At 40.9% G+C, this 16,141-nt stretch overlaps 1 protein-coding gene across 11 annotated transcripts in view; it reads right to left on the bottom strand.

The window, feature by feature from the left end:
- Positions 1-16,141, bottom strand: part of LOC117266705 (uncharacterized) — a 227,713-nt gene that overhangs the window by 200,463 nt on the left and 11,109 nt on the right. For 2 of the 11 annotated variants that reach the window (XR_004502516.2, XM_078175199.1), the window contains exon 1: positions 4,275-4,449. The exons of the other annotated variants lie outside the window; for them this stretch is intronic. Coding sequence is in view for 1 of the 2 variants with exons in the window: in XM_078175199.1 (XP_078031325.1) it covers positions 4,275-4,280 (6 nt within the window). In the remaining variant the exon portion in view is untranslated. Of the gene's footprint in view, positions 1-4,274; positions 4,450-16,141 lie in introns of those variants that run through there. 11 annotated transcript variants of the gene reach the window in all.

The raw sequence follows: 16,141 nt of genomic DNA, 5'->3' as shown, positions 1-16,141 counted from the left end.
GAATTCACCTTTAATTCTTAAGAATATTCAGATAGTAGAATATGAAAAAGGTTTTTATATACTGGCATTTTATATATGTATATATAAAATTACAGTACATGTATAAGAGTAGCCCCAAAGTACTCAGTTTGTGACTTGTTACAAAGTTGACCAACAAAAACATAACCAAGCGATGCCTATCGACAAGCCGACGTGCTGCCACAGGTGGACAACCCAGGAGCCGGGTGGTTTTTGGTGGATTTACTGAGTAGAGGATGAAGCTGTTGGAGCGTAAAACTACAAACCACAGACTTTTTGGCTCATTGCCAGGGGTTGGCAAGCTAACGACTACTAGGACTGTGCCTCTCCCTCTCTAAAAGTGCAGCTGCAGGGTACCGGTAATTCGGGAGTTATACTGCTGCATCAAATCGACACCATACCCTACGCTGTAGCCTGGCGTGCACCTCCCCAGAAATATAACTACACGTCGCGGCGATGCAGACCTCCTGTCTATTTTTGTAAGCTGAAACCATTTCCCTCAGTGGCGAGGAAGCTTTTATTTACTTTAATTTCACAGACAAATCCTCCACAAAAATAGCATTTTAAGTCTTGTGTGTGATTTATCCATTGGGGATTCATGTTTCAGGATTTATCCACTGTCATCTTTTAAGTGTTGTTTTATTTTTCTTTGGACTTGCAGAAGTAGGCGGGTTTGGAGAGAAAAAAGGGAGGATTGCTGCGCCCAAGTCTTATTATGGTCGCGAAACCCTGCTGTTTATTCTGACATCAGGCTGGCTAAAATGTTGGTGGCATTTTGTGCAAAAAAAGCATCCATGCAAACACAAAGAGCAAATTCGAGGTCAGCAAATGATCACAGCCATGTCTTTATATTGTATAATAAGTCAATAGCATAATTATTGTAAGAGGCCTACCCATTACTCTTCCAGCTCAACTTATTTTGGCTGTTACCCTCCTAGTGGTGAAGTGTGGTAAGTGCAACAAGAGAAGAAGAGGCAAGCGGAAAGAGCAAACAAATTTGGTGAAAGCAATGATTTGCTAGGCTAAGACATCAGCCTTATGTATACAAAAATGTAGACTTCCAATTCATTTAAATGTGGTCACTCCATTGACAAAATGGAGTTGCCAAGGCAGAGGCCTTTGGCAAAAAATCTGCACGCTCATCTGGCAAAAATCTTGCTTAACTTTGGCCACAATGCAACGAGACATCATTTAGTAAGGCCTTATAGTGGCCAACAATATATGTGTCTGTGCACATTCCTGGTACACTAATTCTTTGTAATGTGAATGCTGTTATCTCTCCTGTTCAGCTCGCATTCATCAAAGACAGATAAAATGATGGTCCTGATAATTCTCCACAATTGTAAAATCCTTCCTTGTAGAATTACAAACAGCTGTTCAGTGTTTTCCCATCTGATAAGCCTTTAAACTACATAACTCAAACTGGACTTCCTGCATGGTTCATATTTTTAGCTGTTTCACAAGTACCTGAATCAACACACCTCCACAAACATCAGCCTCTTTTTTAACACAAGGTGTTTTTTGCGGTCAGCACACCCAGTAACCTGGCTTGACTTTTGACGTTATGGAGTACAAAGTCTCCTGGCAAACAGCAGCACTGGTCAATAAAATACACCCAACTAAGCATTCCTGGTACAGTAGATTACTTTGTTACATGGATGCTGTTTACATGTTTACCTGGCAATCACCTAAATGAAAGATAGAGTGATTGTCATCATGATAACTTTCCAGAGTTGTAAAATCCTGTCTCATAATAGTATAAACCACTGCAGTGTTTTGGTGTCTTCAGGTCTTCAAACTCATGGATCTGGTAATCAGTATCCTGGATTGTATCATCAGCACCTGAAACAACATGCCCCCACTAGTGCAACTCTCAGTCTGAGCCCCCAGTAAAAGGCCAACAAGTACCAGTGATACCACCAAAACAATCTTTACCAGATGACACAAACATGAGGACTCAAGAGCACAGCCACAACAAAACACCAGTGACAGACACAGTGTCTCAGAGTCTCACAGACATTGACCTCTGACTCATGTCATCACACACAAATGTCTAGTACAGTAGTTTATATGAGTGAGATAATACACTCAATTATTGTTCTTCCTGGAACTGACATGATTGTGTTTGGCAGCAGAGCTCGCCAAATATAAGCTGATGAAGATCAGAGAAACGACGAAACAAAACCAAAAGTGATATTCTTAAAGTATTTTGTGACATTTCATTTACTTAAATAGGCCATGTTTATATGTAATGAAAAAGAAGAAGCCTCACAAAAACAAAGCCAAATTTAATTCAAGACATACAGAGACATTCATACCCATCAAAGGGAGCTTATAACAAAGATGCTTCAATTAATTGAAACTGTGTGAGTATATAGTGATATGTTTTTATATTATGGTCAGGAAAATCATGTGTTTCTGACTGGCGTGTGAAAGGTGTGAAATAAAATTTTATAGCACATTGACACACATCAAACATTACCACTTCAAATGAGTCACCCTGTGAAGGGTTCACATGATGTAACTCCTTGTTTTTTAGTGGTTAAACAATCATTTACTGATGCTTTATAGATCTGTTATGAAACACTGCTGTATCTGAATCGGAAACTGATCTTAATTCATCAAGTACCATACTATGATGGAGTAGTCATTAGTTGGGTGGGTATTTGTTCATAAGTCACCATACTGAATGATAAAAATTTGAGGGGTCAGTAAAGTTGTTACAGTTCGTCTTGGTGTGGACGGGAATGTGAGTGCAAAAATCCATGGTGTCTTATAAACCCATGAGGGTTGGGCACTTTTAGGTGCATGGCACGGGAATAAAAGAAACTAAACTAAACTAGTTAAAGCTTTTCACTCCAAATGTTACACCTCAGGTGTTAAATCAATGTTGCTAAAGTAGAGATGTACCGATACCACTTTCTCCTTCCCCATACCGATTCCGATCCCTGAACCTTAGAGTACCGATCTGATACCAGCGCGTTAAAAAAAAATGGATGGGATATGAATTGTTGTATGTCTCATTCTTTAAACTCTATGTAAAATATTAAGAAATACATAGATAATAGTAGAATGAATGCCATAAAACTTTTTTTTTTAAATTATTATTATCCAGTGTTGACACAGATCAAGACACAAGTTAAAGTGCAGCCACACAATTTGGTAAAAAGACATTTTAAAGGCTACAGTAGAATGCTATTTAAACTCCGCTCCATTTCCGTTTCATTTGCCTGTAGCGTGCGTATGCGTAATGACATGAGGCATTACGTGGTATTGGATTGGCTGTACTTGTCGATACCCAATACCGCATTTTAGGCAGTATCGGAGGCATTTCCGATACTGGTATCGGTATCGTCGTACTCGTACTCGTCGTCCTCCGCTTATCCGGGTCCGGGTCGCGGGGGCAGCAGCCTCAGCAAAGAAGCCCAGACAGTCTCTCCCCATCGGTATCGGTACAACACTATTCTAAAGTGATGTAGTTCTGATCACATGTACATAAGCTGACTTTGTCATCTGGAGGTAGATGGTGTGACACTTAGGTAAGATGGCTGCCAAGCAGCAGACTACTACAGTTCAAGACCAGCAAACCCCAAAGTGGTTGTTGTTTACTAGGACATTGCTGCCTTTTGAGCTGGGATTGTGCCACCAAAACAACGCATCTCAAACCAAAAAAAAAAAAGTATTTTCTTAACCATAACTAAATGGTTTTGGTGCCTAAACTTAAACACATGTTAACCACAGTGTTGTTGAAACAGAAAGTTTCAACATATCAGCTATATGATAACATACAAATATAACGTATCCGTGGTTTGTAGAAAAGTACAGTACCAACATTTGTCCTGGCGACTGGGTTGCACTAGAGGATCAAGCTTTCATTAGAAATCAGGATTCGTCTTCTGGGAACATGAATTTTCGCACAAAATTTCATGAAACTTTAGCCAGGCCACTAGATTTATTATATTTATATTTATTCAACACCGCCTCCTTTTTACTTTGTCATAGTGTGTTATGTTATAAGGGACATAATGTGCTCTGTGAGATGCAGATACTGAAATCAATTGACTTTGCTAAACTGCCAATCAGTCAACCATGCAAAATTGTCATGTCACGTCCTGCTAGTAATCATCTACACAAAAACACACATACAGTACACACACACACACACACACACACACACACACAGACACACGACACACTGACACAGACAGGTGCATGAGCCAAACAGTCAGGCTGGTTGTGTCACACAACCTACTTACCACCATCCCGCCCTCTTCTTTCTTATCTGCTCAAACAGGCACTTTAGCTTTTATCTACGTCTTTAACAGCTCTTAACATTTCACATCTGCTCCGACAAACTCCCATAAACACTATCAAATGCTTTCCATATCAAAGATAATCACCTGCCGTTGGTCTGAATAAACAACAGTGCAAGAAGACTTTGGTCTGAGTGAGTAACGGCGAACTGGGGTTAAAGTACGCCAAACTAAGTATCAGGAAAGTACCTCCAACCAGCTCATCTATCACCCTCTATTCCCCTAATCTTTGTTGTAGGTCTGTGCCAAATATGAGACAAAGGAAAAGATCTTAGCATTCAAGCAAGCAAGAATTTCTAACCTTGTCATACCAGATGAGTGTAAATCAGTCTCTGAGGCTTTTATTGACTTCATCCAAGTGAGCACATGTGAATTTCTTTAGAAGATACTGAGACTCTGGAATTAGCTTACAGAGGCTCTCAATTGTCCCCAATGACGAGGCCACACACCGCAAAACACATACAGACTGCAGTCATCGCAGGGTTTCCCAGGTTCAGAGGGGTCCAGATGGGCTGGGAGATGCTCAGATGGGCCACATTCTTGAGAAAACTTAAACCTGGCAGGACATTTTTTCAGATATGGGTGGTCTGCCACCGTAATGTGGGATAGGCGAGGATGTAGAAAGGGCACCAACTGTCAGCGAACAGCGATGAGCAGACATCAAAGGCGTCGGGCGTGCAGTGGAAAGTGACCCGCAGTCCATCCAGGCTCAGTCTGTCACCCTCAGTACCCCCCGGCCTGTTGAGATCACAGCCGCGCTGTCACAGATCTGCCTCGTGTTTTCCCATAGGATGAGATCTTGTACACTCACATTCCCAGCATCCCAGATTCCCCAGTCGCGGTCACATAGTGGGACCTGCTGGACAGGACTCGGAGGGACGGAAAGGAGCAGTTGGGATTGTGTGAACCCCTAACCTTGTGACCCCATGACCTCTGTCGCACCAGTCTGGCCATGTCCCTCAACAAGTTACAGACCAGCAGCCATGTCCACCTAAAAGGTCTCAAAAACTAAAGCTTTAGTTCAATGTTATAGCAAATATATAGCTAGTTAAGGGATAGGTTCATATGTTTTCATGTCTACCTTTAAAATAATGCGTAAAAGCACATGTGAATATTTTTGGTTGCTGAAATTGTAAAATAAAATTGAGGCTCAAACAGACCTTGACAGCCAAAACAAGTTGGTATCTTCCAAACTTAGTCTTAAAGTTCTGTCTTTGTGTTCCCTTTCTGAGCTTCAGTGGTAGAAACACAAATACCCAATTTTGTCCTAAACAGACTCTAATTATAAAGATACCCTTGATTCTGTTAACTTACACTGGAGTTACGTTAGGAAAGAATCTCTTACCGTCAGTGATAAAGTGTTAAAGGTGGTTTATCTTTAAAAAAAAGTGTCAAATGGAAACTAACGTTAGCTTAAATGGATATGTTGCTGATTTTCAACCAGCTTTGTATCATAACAATGTGAACAGTGTGTGTGAAAGATCTATAGTAAAATTCCCTCCATCTTGACAGTGCCAAGATCTCGTTGCTCAAGACCCAGCAAAATTTTCTGTGGAGTTTTGCTGGGCTTTTGGCCGTTGCTCGAGCTACAGATTGTACTTCCTCATTTTAGAATGCCCGCTGCCACCACAGACACAAAGAGTATAGAAGCAGATCGAGACAGAAACCTGCTCCTCTCAAACTCAGACCACACTCAGATGGAATGGTAAAATTACACAGTTCTGTTTCGCTAAAATACAAGCGTTTGCAAACAGGAAGTGGGCTCCATACTGTTTCCTGTATTGTAAAAATGGAGGCTGAAAAAAACTCAGATCAAACAGTAAAACTAGGCAGTGAAGATCAAATATAAACCAAGATTCTGTTCCTGTATTTCTTCGCCCCCCCCCCCCCCCCCCCCTCACTTATCCCTTTTATTGATTTGTCCACAGAGATACAGAATATTCTCACATAGCAACAAGTCCCATCTAATCCATCATAACATTTCCAAATATTTTGTTCAGCCACATCTGCTGTGTTTCCTCTCTAGAGTCCTCAATCAACAAATATTGAAACCAAAACTCCACTAGCATATATCAAGTAAAGGTAAAACTGGTTAGGTCTGAGTTCCCAAACAACCCACCAAACCACTTTCCCTCTCCTCCAGGATGACACATTATGGGGAAAATAGAAAACAAGAGCAATTTTTAATAATTAAAACAAATAAATTGTCCTGGTTGTGTCTGTATTGCCTATTTTACACCTAAAATGTTTTCAGATATTTTAGAGCATTCGTTACCAGCCGAGCGATATATTGTTTTTTGACAGGCAACTTGCATTACATCACCCATCAGAGGAGCATTTATTGGTCCGATGCGGCGCAGTACATTCTGCTGGATGCAGGTTTCATACCCGTTACGCAAAAATGAATGCCTCAGCTCTTTCTCTCTGTTTTCTCTGGTCATGTAGTAACAATGTCCAAAGTATTTGCATCTTTCTACTGCATAGACAGCCTAGTTTTATGAAAGGACCATCTTTCCTGCAATGAAATAGCAGGCTAGCTATAGCTGCTAAAATCTGCCAATGACAGTTGTCCTTTTAGCAGGTAAAATCAACAGTTGCTGGCTAGAAATGAGACACCTAATTCTGTCAAATTCCACATGAAATCAAGGACCAGCATTATCAGCATTAACTACTTAATATAGGTGCCACCAAACGAGTAATGATGAACTCAAAATAAAAGAAAAGTCCTAAAAATCACCAAATGCATCTAAGTCACCATAATTCCATCTTAGCTTTTCCTCTTTTTATTCAATCAGTGAAATCAAATGTTATATTATTTTATTTTATTTTATTTTTAATTTATCAACATCTGTTAAACATTTTAGGTGTTTAGATGCCCCAATTATCTTTAACAGCTAAGAAATGAATGCTCTAAAGAAGTAATTATGAAGCAGACGTAGGATGATTTGGGAGCTTACTTGTAGTGGAACTTTGTATTCCACTGAAATTCCAATTCATTCTTTATTTCTTTAAAGGCACTCCATACAAAATTTAGAGCATATGAGTTGTTTACACACATTTCTCAACATGGAGGTGGCTGAGCCACCACCTAGCAGAGCTAACAGTATTAACCAAGGGGGAACCAGAGGGTGGACGTTACGCTTCCGCAACAATGCCATCATGATTATTAGGACATGATGAGCTAGCTAGTGGGAAACATACATGCACTAACATGCACATGCAACCACATCAGCTTACCGCAACAAAGAACAGACCACCTGAAATTACAATGCACACAGAGGTAGCATGACTTCATTCTCTGCTCAGGATCTTTACATAGCAATTAGTTGTTTGCAGCTATATTAATGCTCTGAATGCTGAATACAGGAACTTTAAATCAAACTTAGTGGCTGACACGTGAACAAGATTCCCTACAATCAGCATCCCCACGTTCTTCTGGTTTCACAGTCATTGTCTAGACCCGGTAATCTTGGCTCCATGTGAGCCTGACCAAGTTGTTTTTCAGGGAAATTAAAGAATGAGGTCAGTGATGAACTCACAGACAATGAGACAGGCCTGCTTACTCATCCTGCCCTTGGACAGCTATTCACACAGCTCACTGCTGCTTCTGCTGAAAGCCCCAAAACCTGCATTTCCAGTTTGCACAACCTATTTTCCACCTCTGTCACTTGTCAAACTCTGTGTGTGTGTGTGTGTGTGTGTGTGTGTGTGTGTGTGGTGTTTGTCTGTGTGTACGTGTCTGCCTGCTGGTGTGACTGACATGTCAGAACAGCCAGAGCAAACATTAAAGGAGGTTTGTAAGTGCTAATGAAAGGTTGAAGGGTGTGTGTTTGTGTGTGTACAGACGATATCAATCACTAAACCAGGTCAAAAGGAGCTCAGGTGAGACAAAAGGGGAGCCCTCAGGTGGAGTTCCCACTGTTACATCACAATGGCTGTGAACTCTGTGTACTGTCTGGCCACTGGCTCTCGGCCAATCAGTGAGCTGGATGAAGGGAAGGGCCTGCCAAGATGATGGATGAGGATTAAAGACTATTAGGAGCTGGCATCGATTTAGAAAAAGAAAAAGCACAACCCACATGCTCACCTAACAGGTCAGATCATGCCTCTGCTATTTCTGTTCACTGCCAAATTTTGTGGCATTTTCCACGTTGTACTGCGCAGCATGAGGAGGTGACAGATAAAATGTGACAGATAAAAGTACTAAAATAAGCTTTTAATGATTTACAGGCAGCAGCAGTTATAGTAAAGAGTGTCCTTCTGTTTAAGTATGTTTCACATCACATGTTATGTTGCCTCGGTGTACCCAAATCTGAACCACCAAATATATCAAACTTTCAAGTTTTTCAGGTTTTTGTGTTTAAAACTTTGCACTACAAGAGTAGAGGGAATTCTGACAGGATGTGTGGGTAGCAAGTAGAAGCTATTTAAGCTGGGGTAAGTAGTTTTGCTTTCATGAGGATAAAATCCCTTCATAAAATTTGAGCATATCATAATTCAAGGGGTCCAAGAGAGAACTAGACTTCTGCACCTCCTCTTTTTGCTCTGTTGTCAGGCTTTAGAAACTCTAGGCTGTGATGGCAAACAGATAATTTCAGAGAGAGGGCATTTCTGTTGGTGGTTCCACAAATGCAGATGTACATCCCTTCAGTGAAAACCCAATTCAATGGCGGAAATTCCTGTAGGGAAAGTTGCTATTCCAGCATTGGCAACAACTGCCAATCAGAAAGAGTCTAAAAGAGGGTCTGACGATACACAAAATCAGCAGAGCCCTTCAGAGAGGAAAACCTTCTGCTAACCGAAGCCAAAGGCTTAAGGCTGCGGCTTCAAGATGACATAGAGAATATGAGCTAGAGCGTCAAATCACAGTGTGTCCTCTGCCTCACTTCCCATAGGGAGGAGAGTGGGCAGCAGCTCCACAGATGGACTAGACCCCCACTCAGCAGATGCAGCAATCCAAATCCAGCCGGTGTAAAACCCAGCATAGGGGGATCAGACAGCTCCAACTCCCTACCGGATCAGCAAAATTTCTGTTGCTGCCATAACACAGGTTAGACCCAGCACTGCTGCTGGTCACCAGCCTGCGGTGACACTCAGTGCTGGGTGAATTCGAGCCACTATAGCCACCGTCCAAAGGTCTTATTCCCAAGCTGCTGACCGCTCTCCTTCATGGGGGCAGTCTACAGCAGCTGGAATGAGGTGGAGAGCGATGGGGTAGCTAGACAGTTAATTCTGATAAATCTGATAAGCTAAGTCTGATAAACAGAGAGAGCGGGGCAAGGAGGGGCTGAGTGAATGCGCTGCGTGCAAACGTACAATGAAATAAAATTAAATACTTCAATGTATGGAAAACACTTAAAAGCACATGTATATGCCTGTATTTGTTTAGTGGAAACTGCTTAGGAAAGAAAGGGGAAAGCTGCAGGAGGCCTTTTCCAGGTTGCTGTCTACCCCTGCTTTAAGCTATGGGCTACATAAAGCTGATAATGTATTAAACCAATAAATGTTTTACTGTTCTTACTGTATCAACTCGTATGTATGTTGTATCATGACAGTAGCAGAAATCAGAAATGACATAGAGACAATAAAGTTATTCCAATTAATATGCAAACAAAATATCTGTGCTAACAGGCAGTAAAAGTTCTGACAAACTCTGCAAGCAACGTGAAATAATACTGACAGGCTAACAAGCACTGAGTACTGTGGGACTGAGTACATGATGAAAGTGTCTCACAGAGCCAACAGCATGGCTGCAGACTCTGTCATATTCCTCCTTGTTCCATTGTAGTAGAGAAATAATATGTTTGAGAAACAGCTGGACAATATTTAGTTCACTGTTGCAATCTTATATTTCTTAAGTTTTGCTTCAGTGCTGTTTGTTAAGAGGGGGAATTACACAAAATATCAAAGCCAACATCGGTGTTCAGTGAGTAAAAAACTGGCAAGTACATTACAGCGAAGTGTGTCGATGTTTTGGTACTACTAGGGTATGAAAGAGCAGTATATGTTATACAATCTGTACTTGTATTTGTATTGATTTGTACTCCCCTTTCAGGGCTTTTACGCAGACACCTGAGCTATGACCCCGGCCGTTTGTCATAATTACACCTGACGTTGGAAACTTCTCTCGTCACACTCAAAACGACTCCTATCCAGCCACTTGCGCTGCAGTCACCTGCGAGCAATCACTCATCTCCCTTCTCCTGTTCCATGAAACACACACCTTAACACACGCTTTTAAACACACTGCACCAAACTCCACGTCCACAGAGGGGCCATTCTATCGCCAGACGCTGGCGTGCAAGGCTGCAGCAGAGCACTATTTTCATAATGACAAGAGAGATTTGTAGAAAGGGGGGAGGGTTGTTGTGGGGAGTAGACATGATGTAAAATAACTTAACTGCTTCATAAAGTGCAACAGGGGAGGAGGGAGGCAGGCGAGGAAGGGGGTAGGAGGAAGGAGAAGCTCCCATGAGGCAAACAGGCGAGCTGAGGACCACAGTCTGACTACACAAACCACGCAGAGCTCTGCGCCAAAATCAACATGACTGAACCGAGCAGATGTTGTTTTTGTTGCTGCCAAATTACGCTTCTTTGCTACTTGACCCTTTTTGTAGACGAGCAAACATGCATTTGTACTCTGGTGTTGTTGCTCTTGGTAATTATCTACGTTAACCCCCCATTTAGCATTTATAAGCAATATGAAAATATTTAATAAATGGTTTATAAGACATTATAATGCAACTGTAAACAGGTATGAGATCTTTAAGTGTTTAGGATATAATGATTCATTAACTATCCTATAAACAGTGAATGACTGATTAAAGTATAACATTAGTGTAATTCTAAATGATGATATATGATTAAACGTGAGCAAATCATTTACAGGGATTTTACTGTGACCATAAATATGTTTAAAAAACAACAACAACAACAACAACAAACTTAAGGGTTAATTTCATGGATTAATAACAGTGACTAGCTACCGGATGCAAAGATAGTGCCTATTCAGACCAGTGAGAATTGCTCAGATGGCTTAACACCACAAAAGTTTATGAATATGCGCAGTACTGTTTCTCTCGCTGACCCCGCCTGCTAGTTCCCGATCAGCTCATAGATTTCAAATTATGATGACATCACAGATTTTTAAACTGTTTTTCTTGGTGTGAGCAACGTTTTTAAAAATATAACAACTCCATGGATCAAAAATGTGTAATAGAAAGAGTCATAATTAACCTTGTTTGCAGTTCAAGGTGTCCTATCAACAGTTTTACAGACATCTCTTTTATTATGCTGGTTTATGGGGAAAACGCTTTTTGGGCCACATGGGATTTTTTTTACTGCAATACCATGCATGGCCACTGGGAAAATTGGAAGCATTTCCAGGGACCTGGTTCATTCTCAACAACTTGATGTCCACTTCCTAGATTGCAGCTGCATCTCATGGCCTTCATTCACTGGCAGGGCTTGCTCAGTTGTCATCAGAGATTTATACAGAAATACTTGAAATTTCATAATTAAATATAATAAGGACATATTTGATATTATTACAACTCAGGCTACAACTAACAGTTATTTTAATAATCAAGTATTTTATCAATTATTTTCTGGATTAATCGACCAACAATTCAACACCCGGACGTATTCACTTCACAAGGAGAATTTACAACAAGAAAAAGCAGCAAATTCTCATATGCCAGTTTTGGATGTTTGTTTTGTTTTTGTATTTGTTTCTTAAAAATGACAATGACAGTTAATAGAGTATCACAAATCTCTATTAAAGGACAGCGCAGTTCACCCCAAACCAAAACTACATATTTTTCTTCTAACCTGTAGTGCTATTTATGAATCTAGATTGTCTTAATGTGAGTTGCCAAATGTTAGATATCGGCTATAGAGATGTCTGCCTTTTCTCATATAGAATGGAACTAGATGGCACTCAGTTTGTGGTGCTTAAAGTGTCAAAAAAATTAAAAATACATGAATTCTTCCCATAAATCATGACCCAGTTACTCAAGATAATCCACAGACCTTGTTGTGAGCAGTTTCATGCAGGAACTATTTTCCTCTCTACCAAACTACACCTGTCCACAACTGTCCCTTTACGAATAATTCTTACAGATCAGCTTTTAACTAATTTTACACTTAATTTTGTTATTTCACATCATTTATTTCTTGTTTTTATTTTTCATATTTTCTACTGTAATTATTATTGTATATGGGCTCTATATGTGGTTACATCTCTGTTCCCCTTTTATTTACAATTAAAGAACAAAGCAGAACAGTGTCACCAGTCATTATTGGTTAATCAGTACCTGTAATCATGCAAAGCATTTTATCCCACAGAGTTACAGGCCAAATAAAGACGTGTCTCTCTATGATGAACATAAAGAGTGACAGCTCAGCTCTGGCCTGTTGCCAGCTACAGTACAAGCTCTCTCCATCGCTGTGAGAGAAGTAAGCGGGCAGAGCTCACAGGTGGCTCTCTGCAGAGTTCAGAGGTTGCCCACAGCTTAATGTTGGAAATATCAGCTGTCAGTCCACACATCAAAGTAGCCTCTCTATAAATAAACGCTGACTGTGCCCCCTCTGCTTTCAGCCTCACTGGGTTGAGAGGGTGAAGGAGGTGGAATGGTCGGGGGGCTAAACCGCAGAATAGACCCGAGCCGGAAATCACACTGTTTTGCTTGACTCTCAAATGGGGGCTTTTTTGAACACGCCAAATGGTTGAAAAAACAAAGGCTATGAAGGTCCAGCATATTTCATAATAAGACGTCATACTGCAGCACACCTGCACAAACAGCAGCCGCACTGTAGCCTCCTGTACAGCACTTCTCCATGCACACAGCAACAAGCCCCTCGGTGGTTCATATAGCAGGCCGCACCGTGTTTGGGCTAACGCACGTTTTGCATATAAAACTGAAGTTTAAACACTGAAAACCAGAAGAAGCAGTCGGCCAGGCTACAAGCTGCAGTGCTCACCCACCAAGATAAAGGTATGAGCTGAAATGGCTGGAGTGGTGCGGTTAAGATGTTGATATAAAGTCTCAGAAATAAGACGAAACGTGTGCCTGTGCTCAGTGGTGAAAGACAAATTCAGGCCCTTCACTGAGGGAAAAGCACCACAGCAACACTGAAAAAGCACTCCATTGCAACAGAAAGTCCTTCTTTAAAATCTTACTTAAGTAAAAGTACAAACGTGTCATTAGCTGTACTTTAAGTCAAGAGAATCAGCAGCTGTGATTGATATATAATCAAAAATAAATCCTATATAATTAAACATTACACCACTCCTGCACAAAAAGGTTAAACAATATGAAGGCCTTGAACATGGTTATATACAGATATCACACGCAGACCACTGGTCAAAATTGCAAGGTTGCACAGAATTTACAAGGATTGGCTGACTTTTGCAAATTATTGTGTTCACAACATTGCGAGAACCTGATCTACTATTTAATCAGCTTGTAGTGAAGTCTGCTGGTCAAGTCAAAATGACCGAAGACGGCATGTTTTCTTGCTGCGGCAGGTGCTCTGTCCCCATTGAGCCTACTTTCCGTCCTCATGGTGTGCCAGTGTCAGATGTTGGGTTGTATGTGCCTATGCCCTGCTCACACACACACATTCTCACTGATGGATTAATTGGCGCTGGTTATTTATATTATTGTGGCGTATTTATTATCACTATCACTATCCTCATTCATATTTTAAGAAGCTACAAATTATATTCAGCCACAAAATAAGCCTGAAAAGCTGGAAATCAGAACGTAAATACAGAGAGTTGTTGCGTAGAGATAATACACTGTCTCATGTAGTTGCTTTGGTGTGAACCGGCAGGTTTTTACAGCGTTGCAGAATGGCACATTGAAGGAAGTAGTTGCCTATTTCAAATAGTCTGGTCGGGAATCTTTGGTCAGAACTGGGCTTAACAGAATATTAGTGGAAAACTCATTTTCATTTACCATATAAACAGCTTAGTAGGAATATTGTGGGCTAAAACTGGCATATTCTGTGCATGTAAACTTAGTCAAGTCAATGTGGTGCTCACAACTTTGTTTCCACTGCTCCCCCAAGTGGCCAAAAAATCTGTTATTGCAGGTGTCATTACAGTGCTTAAGAAAATGTACTTCATTACCCTCCACCACTGTGCCCATATTGTCTCCACAACTTAAGCAACACAGATGTGGGTCTCTTTCTATATCAAAAGCCCCATCAGGTGTTGCTACACCTGGGTTAAAAATGGCTGCTCAGGGTGGTAGGTAAAAAGGCAATGAGCCAATGAGAGCAAACAGAGACCCAAACACACACACACACACACACACACACACACACACACAGCCACAGCCAGTCACTCATCCTAATGGCATCCTGGAGTTCCTCAAGAGGCCTGTGTGAGACTCGGCCACCACCGCTACTGCCGGCGGCTTGGAAGCTTCACATGGAAAACACAAACACTTCCCTTTACAGGAGAGTCGTTCTCCCACAGTCGGAAAACATGATGATGACCAGGGAGGCTTATGCAACAAGAGCAGTTTAGCTCAAGGGGGCGAGGATTACTGTTAGATTCTTATCTTTGCATGTTTAAATTATGAAATATTGTGTGTGCAGTCACACACGTGGAGGGTGTTTGTGCACCCGCAGCTGTCCGCAGTGTCAACAGACAGCCGATGTGACGGCGATGCCGTTAAATACAGTTAGGCAATAACATGGAGATGACAGTTTGTTTGTACCTGAAGCTATTTTGTTTCAAGTGCTCCTGAATGAGCATAGTTACACAGAGGCAGAAATGAGCGGGAAAAAACAAGCTATCCAGCACTCCCTGCAATGATTAGTTACACACTGTTCAGTCTATAAGTTCAATCACATATAGTCATGACAGATCTTACATCACAGACTTGTCAGGACCTTTCAAACAGATTTTATTGGCACCTGTGTATAGACCCAAACAGTCCACATCCACAATATGTGATTGTGTCTTTTCTTTTCCTCTAATGTTAATTAATCTAAAAGTAGGTTTTCACACAGGAACAAAAAATACGTATTTTTCCTCTTACTTGTAATGCTTTGAATCAGTCTAAATTGTTCTGCTGTGAATTGCAGAGTGCTGGAGATATCAAGAGTAGAGATGTCTGCCTTCTCTCTAATATAATGAAACTAGATGGCACTCGGCTTGCAGTGCTCGAAGCACCAAAAAAATACTGAAACATCAATGTCTCTTTCCTGAAGTCATGACCTGGTAACGAAAGCTAATCCACAGACCTTGTTGTGAGCAGTTTCATGTAGGAACTATTTTCTTTCTACCAAATTACACCAACCAACCGTATCACCGTGCAGAGGGAAGCATGTATCAACTCAGCTCAGCCGAAGAGGACACTATTAATGTTTATCTTTTGCGCATTCAAAAGCCATGATTAGAGACACTCTTCCTTCTGTGCTGAGAAATGGTTAGCGGTTACAGTTGCGTAAAAATAAATTAGTTCCCACATAAGGTGGATTACCTTGAGTAACTGGGTCATGATTTGTGAAAAGATATACTGCTGTTGAGTTATTCAGACGTATTTATTTATCTATTTATTTGCCAAGTGCCCTATAGTTTCATTATATTTGGGAGAAGGCAGACATCTCTACGACCAAAATCTCCAACATTCACAACTCACACCAAAACAATCCTGATTGATAAACAGCACCACAGGTAAGAGGAAAAATATGTATTTTTAATTTTTGGGATAAAGCTTCCCTAAATGCAGATTAAACAAGGCAATGGTTGTCCAATAGTTTGCCAACCTCATGGTGGCGCTAGAGGAAACGTT

This window comes from Epinephelus lanceolatus, chromosome 15 (assembly GCF_041903045.1).
Source record: "Epinephelus lanceolatus isolate andai-2023 chromosome 15, ASM4190304v1, whole genome shotgun sequence".
In the NCBI taxonomy this organism is placed as follows: Eukaryota; Metazoa; Chordata; class Actinopteri; order Perciformes; family Serranidae; genus Epinephelus; species Epinephelus lanceolatus.
Note: the sequence above shows the minus strand (reverse complement) of the source record. Positions and strands in the feature narration are given on the sequence as shown.